At 32.5% G+C, this 8,847-nt stretch overlaps 1 protein-coding gene across 1 annotated transcript; it reads right to left on the bottom strand.

Moving 5' to 3' along the window:
- Positions 1-662: 662 nt before the first annotated feature.
- On the bottom strand, positions 663-6,312 carry LOC137639315 (KRAB-A domain-containing protein 2-like). The gene is made up of 2 exons (XM_068371595.1): positions 5,998-6,312; positions 663-737 (listed from the first exon to the last, which is right to left on the bottom strand). The coding sequence occupies exons 1-2, from the start codon at positions 6,310-6,312 to the stop codon at positions 663-665; spliced, it is 390 nt and encodes a 129-aa protein (XP_068227696.1).
- Positions 6,313-8,847: the final 2,535 nt, after the last annotated feature.

Here is an 8,847-nt window from a genome sequence, read left to right as displayed (position 1 = left end):
TATATATATATATATATGTATATATAATATATATATATACATATATATATATATATATATATATTTGTACTCATGTGTATATATGATTATATATATACATATACATATATATATATATATATATATATGTATGTATGTATGTATATGTATATATATATACAATATATATATATATATATATATATGTATATATATAAACATATATATATATATATATATTTATTGTGTAGATATGTGAAATAAGATAGTGAATCTTTACTTAAGCCCTTGATCTCACTTGATGTTTAGATTTTCAGTGAGTCTCCCTGTTTTGGAATTACTTGCTTACTCAAATTCAAAAGTTCATTATCAACGTAATTAGTCAGTATTTTCTGGTTTACCAAATAAAGTTATACTTAAGTAATTCTATATAAAGTCCAAAACATCACTTTCCCTATATCGGTTTCAGCCTAGAGATGCATTTGAATGAATTGTACTCATTTTTGCTTCCCGACATGTTACCATATTTCCCTGAAATATTCTCGTAAAAAAAGTCCCAATATATTCATATTTGAAAGTCAAACCTTGCCTAACTGTATTGCAATTCGGTAACGAAGCATTGCGATCGCGTTTCCTCTGAAATTCAGTTTTCTCGAAAACATGGAAAGTGGTTTGTTCGATGCTTAATTGGCCGAGCCATATCCTGTAGGTCTTTCATTCCCTCCACTGCAGATAGTTGGAACAGTCCTCCTGCAGTGCTGTGGATGTTATAGTGCTTTCAAGGTTAAGATAGAACTAGATGCTCGATACGCCTACTGTTGTCTCAACTTTCTTTAATTTTTCTTAACTGTTTATACGTGAATCTATCTACCGTGGAATTATCAACCTCTTATTTTTCCCTTGTGATCATTTCGCTATGCTTAAACTTTCATAATCATTCTTTTACGAATAGGTGCTTTTCCCATTCGAAGTCTACCAAGAGACGTATAAACTGTTTAGCCTAGTAAACCTAGTTCCATATCGCAAATGCAATCAAGCTGAATAATAATAATAATAATAATAATAATAATAATAATAATAATAATAATAATAATAATAATAATAATAATAATAATATTTCATGGAAATATAAGTAAAAACTTATAACTGTTAACAAATTACGTTAGGATTGCTAATACCAATTTTGTCTGAGTAAATGACAAAAAATTCTTAGCCAGACGTTTTTTCTACATTTTGTTAAAATCTGAATCACTAAACATTGAATGCTTGAAATTATTTTTGGTGTTTCTCTTCCTTTCGGAATCTTGTTAAAATATAATTATTGTATTGATACCATTATTTTCAGTTATAGCTGATCTAGCATACAAGAATCATTTCTCCAATACTTGGAAATAAACTAAAATTTAAGTAATATCTTAGAATTAGTTTCAGTTAAGTTCAGATGCGTTACGGATTCGCTTACGACGTAATTATAATAAATTCTCCAGATATCAAAAGTTGTATAAATTAGTAACTAGGAATAGTTTAGATGTTTTAGTAAGATTTTTGCTTTTTGCTTTTCTAAAGAAAAAATATTCCCATTTCTGATATTAAGGATTATAGATCCATGTTTGATACCATACTCAAGCATGTACGATTGCATTTATCTGTTTCCGGCTTTATTTCGGGGGAATTTAGATCTTTTATTATTGAAAAATCTTAGAGGAATTTTTTAATCAAGGTGAAGTATTGATATATATATATATATATATATACATATATACATATATATACTATATATATGTGCATACATATATATATATATATATATACATATATATATAGATATATATATGTATATATATATATATGTATATATACTTATATATATATATATATATATATGTGTGTGTGTGTGTGTGTGTGTTTGTATTTTGACCATTTTGAAACGCTTCCTATTAAAGATTTCAGGGCTAAACCAAGGCCGTCTCGTTGGCTAAACTCCTTTTCCTGTAAGCAGTAGTGTCGGATACACGTACTAGTGAACCACAGACCTTTTCTTGTTAGGTGGGCTTTTGAGAGCATAATAATGATCTCATCTCTTTTCCTGTATTCAGAGATAAGAATGTTTTTTAGACAAAATGTTTACCATAACTCTTCAAAATTTTCTCTCTGGAAAGGGATGCTATGATTAAATAAATCTTTTCCTTGGCAATTTATCATTGACAACTTCCAACAAATTTGAAATTCCAGGGGTGATTATTGATTGTAAATTTACATATAATAAAGTATATTGCCTATTTCTTCATTTACATGAAAAATTGGATTTTTGAAAAAGTCTTTTAAGATTTTCGATGATCAGTCTATCCGATGATCAGTCCACCCTGAAGAAATTATTTAGTCCTTTCATTCTACCTCGTTCAAGTATGGTTCTTCTGTCAGGTCGTCAGCTGCTAACTCTCATCTTAATTTGTTGGACAAAAACTTGCGATCTATTAAAGTCCTTATTCTTGCCTGGATGTTAATCTCTAATACCGTCCTTCAGTTAGGTCTTTATGCATGTTGCATAACAATTCTTTTGATTCAGATCATCCATGGAATTCAGGTCTTCCTTGGCTGTACCATCCTTTACGTAATACTAGTTATGCAGTCTTGCCCTCTCCATCATAAAGCAAAATGATGGTTAAACAGTGTTTGGTTTCACTTCCAGTTTCATAAGAACAGAGGCTCACCAGAACGTCAGCCGGACAAGCTCAATCCCCCACCGTGGATACCCAAATAGCACAGCAGTGGCCTCCTCAGTAATCAGCTTAAGCTCACGGGCCCGGGCGGGGATCAATTTGCTACCACGCTGAATGCTAAGCGAGCAAGTTACCACTGTAGTAGCCAGGAGGGTAGTTCACTATATTCTAAAAGATTTCGTTTTTCCGCCCTGGCGTATTGTTGAATGATCTTCTTAATTTGGTGGTTTGTTAAGTGTGAATTCAGACATTCAAATCTTTTGCAAAGGTTTTATGTTGAACAGGTTGACATAAGCCTCGTCTTTAACGTTGTTACTGATGCTAAAATATTTCATCTTATTTATTCATAACTTTTTATGTATAGTTATTTGCTATTTCCTTATAACCTATCCTCACTGGGATGCTTTCTCTGTGATTCACACGATGAATTCTTTGTTTATCAAACCAAGAAATTTCTTGAAAAGAGAATCAAATTAATATATATATATATATATATACGTATATATATATATATATATATACGTATATATATATATGTATATATATATATATACATATATATATATATATATATGTGTGTGTGTGTGTGTGTGTGTAAATTACACCGAAGATATCAGCATAACGTTTATTGTTATTGGAGGAAAACGTCATGAAATTAATTAGGTAGGTGTTAAGAAATTGATTCTCTCTAATAAAATTGTTATAAATAAATGTAATGGAGAGACCAGCTTAATAAAAGAAAGTCTTGATGATAATTAAGGTATCGGCCATAGACTACGTAAACTTAATCTATTTATCTAGAAATACATCTGCATGATATATTAAATGAACCATAAAAGTAGTTTATTACAGTTACAACTAATACTATATTGAAGCATCGATAGCTGTCGTAAAATCTATCTAAAGTAATGAAATTGTAATATATAGGTATGAACTTTTCTCTCTCATCTCTCTCTCTCTCTCTCCTCTCTCTCTCTCTCTCTCTCTCTCTCTCACATCTTTAGAGAAATGGAATCTATATAACGGAAACTCTATCTTACTTTTCCATTTTGACGATGTCTCGGAATAACGAAATTGTCGTCAGAGATATATTATCATTTTATTAACACGTGACCATTTTTCTGATATGAAATCTATATTTGAAGAGGTTTGTTGGGAGGATATGGGTTTCCCTCTCCTTTTGTAAATACAGAATTAAATTTTTTTTTTAGAGTTTTGTTATAGATTATTATTATTATAATTATTATTATTATTATTATTATTATTATTATTATTATTATTATTATTATTATTATTATTATTATTATTATTGAAAATAATCTTTGCCTCAGAAGCATTAATTTTGCAGTTGAGCTTTTTTAAATGGTCGCATTTTTCCTCTTTCGTCAGTACAGCGTTCTCACAGTAACCGTGCTATGTTACTCATCATCTATGATTTTACTAAGGTAAGCTAGTTAAGATCGGTAAAAAATAGCAGATGATGCAGTTCTATTGCAAGTACTCGGCAACCTTTACATGGAATTCTACGAAGTTAAAATGTTGCCAGCGATATCTAAAGGGGTTCTTTGTTATCGATATATTGATACATTTTGTGTTTGACCTACTTATGAGAATTTGAATATTTCTGGGGCCAAAGCTAATTTCATAAAGTTCACTCTTGAGGAAGAAAAATATTTTATATTATCAAATTTAGACCGGATGATGCACAGGAAAGATGGAGGCTTTGTTTTTATATTTACTGGAGACGTATCGAGTTGATACAACTAGTGTTTGGAATCGAAATCTAACACCAAGTCGACCTAAATATCTCAAAAGTTTTCGAAAGTTTTCAAGAAAAATTAACTAGAGGATAAATTTTGTAATAAAATGTGACCTCATCAATCTCCGTCAACGTTTATTCCCATATCCATTATTATTAGGATTATCAAATCAGCGTACACATTACGTTTTGTGATGCACTTATCAGGGCTATAGGAATTAGCAGTTCCAAATTTATAGATGCAGACATCGGTAAAATTCATGACGTAGGAAGTTAATTAAAATACCCTATGGTTTTAAATGACAAGTCTCCACAGAGAGATGAAAATATATTTTATTTCGATAATAAGAAGGTGCCTTTTAAGAATGAGAATATGTTAGCGGTGGAATATAATGTAAACTTTCCATATATATATATATATATATATATATATATATATATATATATATATATATATATATATATATACATATATATACATATATATATATACTGTGTATATACGTATATATGTTACGGTCATTTTCAGGAATTGGTCATTTTGCAAACTGCCCGGTCATTTTGGAAAATGACCAAAATATCTGTCAGTATGCAAAATGCCCAAATAATTGTGGTCATTTTGGAAAATGACCAGAAGTTTGGTCATTTTGCAAAATGACTATTAGTATTGTTAGTCATTTTGTAAAGTTACCCCAATCGCTGCTGGTCATTATGCAAAAATAAACAAATAGTAACTTAAAATTGATTAGAAAAAATCTAAGTATTAATAAAGGTGTGTGTTTTATTTATTCAACATTAAAAACTTACATTACACATTACAAGTATATCAGAATATTCAAAGAACTAAAATTGAACTTGAAAATTATTTCGACAATTATCAAAATTAGCATTATCTGACTTGTTTGAACAAAAGTTGCTGCATTTACATCTGCTGTTGCACAATACTTCGTTTTTGAAGCATTTACTGTGTCTGCTCCGACATGACTGGGTGCAGCTACACTTACTGATCCCCTGGCCATGTCCCATCGAGTCTCCAATAGCTACCTCTCGCAGACTGACTTCGCGATCCTTTATTACCTCTTCGAGTGACATGAATTTTTCAGCACATAAAGTGAACTGATTCCGACTGTACACCTGTTTAAGTAAACCATGTTTTGTCCCTAGTTTGTAAGTTCTGCCATCCATTGTCTCAGTTATAATTGCCTTTGCATTCGCAAACTCCGCTCGTCCACGGTCAACAAGTGGAATAGGAACCATGACAGTGTCCCCTGCAAGAGCTGGCTTGAAACGCTGTACTGATTTATCCTTCATTTTTTTAGCTTGCTTCACTTGTTGTATTTTTGATACCCTTCGTTCAGCCTGAATGCTACGATTTCTATTGCATAGGCAACAGAGCACAGGGTCATCAACAATGTCATTTACAGTTGAACAACACTGACCAGAAGGATGACAAGGAATGTTTTGACCACACGAGTTGCAATATATGGCACAACTTTCAGCACTTCTCCCCTGTTCTACATTTTGATCTTCTTCATTAACTAAAGAAAGTGCTTCTGCAAGCTGCTCCTCTGTCTCTATGCCTTCCATTATTTCTTCTGGTATGTTGACAGCAGAAATACCAAGATGAGCCTTTTCTCCGTACATGGCTTCATAGGGTGTCCTGCCAATTCTTGAATGGAAGCGGGTGTTTTTCTGCCACTGAACAAAGCGCAGTCCATTTGACCATTGTGTAGTGTTGTTATCTTTCATCCAGCAAGCGAGTATTGCTTCAACATCTCTGTTTGCTCGTTCCACGGAACCCTGTGATTGAGAATATCTTGGTTTCCCATGAACTACCTTACATTCTGGCCACATAGCCAGAACTTCCTTGAAGAATATGAGGGGCTCCTTTATCACAGGAAATGTCAACCAGGTGAAAAGCTACCTCCTCGGCAGTCTAAGTCTGTAGGGCTCGAAGACATATCATCTTGGTCAAGTGATCCTGGTAATTGAAAATGAAACGGTACTTCCCATCTGGTTGACTCTGCATATCAATCAAGTCAACCTGCAAGGACACAGTACAAGACAAAAATATAAGTACTGTAATGCAAATACATCATCATAATTATTATTATCAGCAGAATTACTATTATTATTATTATTATTATTATTATTAGTAGTAGTAGTAGTAGTAGTAGTAGTAGTAGTAGTAGTAGTAGTAGTAGTAGTAGTAGTAGTAGTAGTAGTAGTAGTAGTATATGATTTATTACATTAAGGTTAGATTGGAAGGCTAGGAAATGCCTACAATAACTTAGTGAATAATAATTTTTATTTGTTTCGTTACTAACCTGAGCTCGAGAATTCATGCTGTTCGAGACGATTGGCTTGACAACCACACACTTCCGCACACTACTTTTCTTTAGCTGACATTCCTCACAATGCTGCAAGAACAGCGTTATCTGATCACGTGAAATGTTTGCATATTTTTCTTTGGTTGCCTTACACATACTAGTTCTTCCTCCGTGGCCAATTGTGCGATGAATAGCTAGATGTACATCAAACACATCTTCAGCACAAACGAATCACAGCTGAGTTCCTTTCTTCTGCAACTGTTGCACGGTGGTACCCTCAATTGTGACCTCCAGTATTTCATATTTTTGTAACAAACGATAATCCTGCTTAGTCTTCGCAGGATTAGATTGTTTAAGTTCATTTTCTTCCCGGGGAAATAAACTTGAACTATTTGTAGCTTTTTTTTCTTCAGACTCTAGAAGTTTGTTTGAAAATTACTTTTCTTACTTTCCATTGTGAAGCTTTCCAGTGTACAATATACTTGCAACAAATAAGTGATGAGAGGAGCACGAATATTTCCGTCCTCGGCCGAACCTCCGTAGGAACTAACTGACACTTAGACTTTTCCTAATCAATTTTAAGTTACTATTTGTTTATTTTTACATAATGACCAGCAGCTATTGGGGTAATTTTAAAAAATTACCAACGATACTAATAGTCATTTTGCAAAATGACCAAACTTCTGGTCATTTTCCAAAATGACCACAATTATTTGGGCATTTTGCATACTGACAGATATTTTGGTCATCTTCCAAAATGACTGGGCAGTTTGCAAAATGACCAATTCCTCAAAATGACCGTAACATATATATGTATATATACATATATATACAGATATATATATATATATATATATATATATATATATATATATATATATATATATATATATGTATATATGTGTGTGGGTTTGTGTGTATGTGTGTATGTAGTGTATGTGTTTGTGTGTGTAGAAGCATATACACAGCCTTCATATGCACTCATGCAAATACTCTTTATAGTCCAGTTCACATCAAATGGCATGAGAGAACAGAGCCATGATGGTAAAAGCTTTCCTTTCTTATACAACAGAAATGACCAATATAATGCTGAAGGCTTCTTGAAATCTGTTGCAAAAAATCCTTATTTTCTATTTAAGTATATATAGTGAGCGACGTCATCAAATGTCTCTTAGTAAACAATGACAATGTTTTGAGTAGTATAACTGTTTTATTTTGGTGGTATTTCTACGTTGTTTGTCTGTAATAAATGTTGTTAATGCTTATGCACTGCACCATTCAAAAGTACTATAGAACTAGCAAAAGGGAGTTAATTGAAACATTCCACAGTGTGAAGGTTTCAGCATTCCATTGTTAAGGAAAATCTTATAATCATAAAACTGGCAATAAAAACATAACAACGAAAGGCTGATATTCCTACTGGATTCAACGTACACTCACGCATGTACGTAGAGAGAGAGAGAGAGAGAGAGAGAGAGAGAGAGAGAGAGAGAGAGAGAGAGAGAGAGAGAGAGATTAAACTTCAATAAAGAACGACTTACCTACTTATCAAAGAAATTTCTCGTGAATGAAATGAAATAAAAAGTTCATGAGGTCAGGGTACAAAATTGATTCTGTAAATTATTCTTAGATATATCAGTTGTAAAAAGGGGGGCCAATGCACTTTCAAAAGCGTCTTTGGATAACATGGCACTATTTTGCCGCAATTAAAGTTGCAGGAACGCTATTGTTTTTGTTGGACCGCTCGTGTTGCAATACACGCTCATACACTGTAACGGTATTGCCTTCTTTATCCCTCGCACTGATAATATAAATGTGTTTAAACGTGCTATCGCATGTCTTGTACTGTTTTGATTTTTTGTCATTCTTGCTCTTAACTATCTTTATATAAGCTCGTTGTATTGTTGAATAAACTACCTAACAGCCATCTCACACACGGGATATGATTAGCAATGTTTTGGTTTAGTAGGCTTCTCACTACCTAATGATTTTGCCTAGAGAGACAATGCCCAATGGGTTTCAACATAAAAGTTTCAATCTAATATTAATTGATTTGTTA

The sequence above is a fragment of the Palaemon carinicauda genome, chromosome 4, assembly GCF_036898095.1.
Source record: "Palaemon carinicauda isolate YSFRI2023 chromosome 4, ASM3689809v2, whole genome shotgun sequence".
NCBI classification, from domain to species: domain Eukaryota; kingdom Metazoa; phylum Arthropoda; class Malacostraca; order Decapoda; family Palaemonidae; genus Palaemon; species Palaemon carinicauda.
The sequence above is the reverse complement of the archived record's forward strand: the minus strand, read 5'-3'. Positions and strand labels throughout refer to the sequence as shown.

Excerpts from the sequence above, each read along its gene's own strand:
- LOC137639315 (XM_068371595.1), bottom strand. The coding sequence starts at position 6,312 with ATGTGGCCAGAATGTAAGGTAGTTCATGGGAAACCAAGATATTCTCAA. Across the intron at positions 738-5,997 it reads TTGCAGAAGCACTTTCTTTA|CACTGCAGGAGGACTGTTCC; the intron begins GTTAATGAAGAA and ends TAACATCCACAG.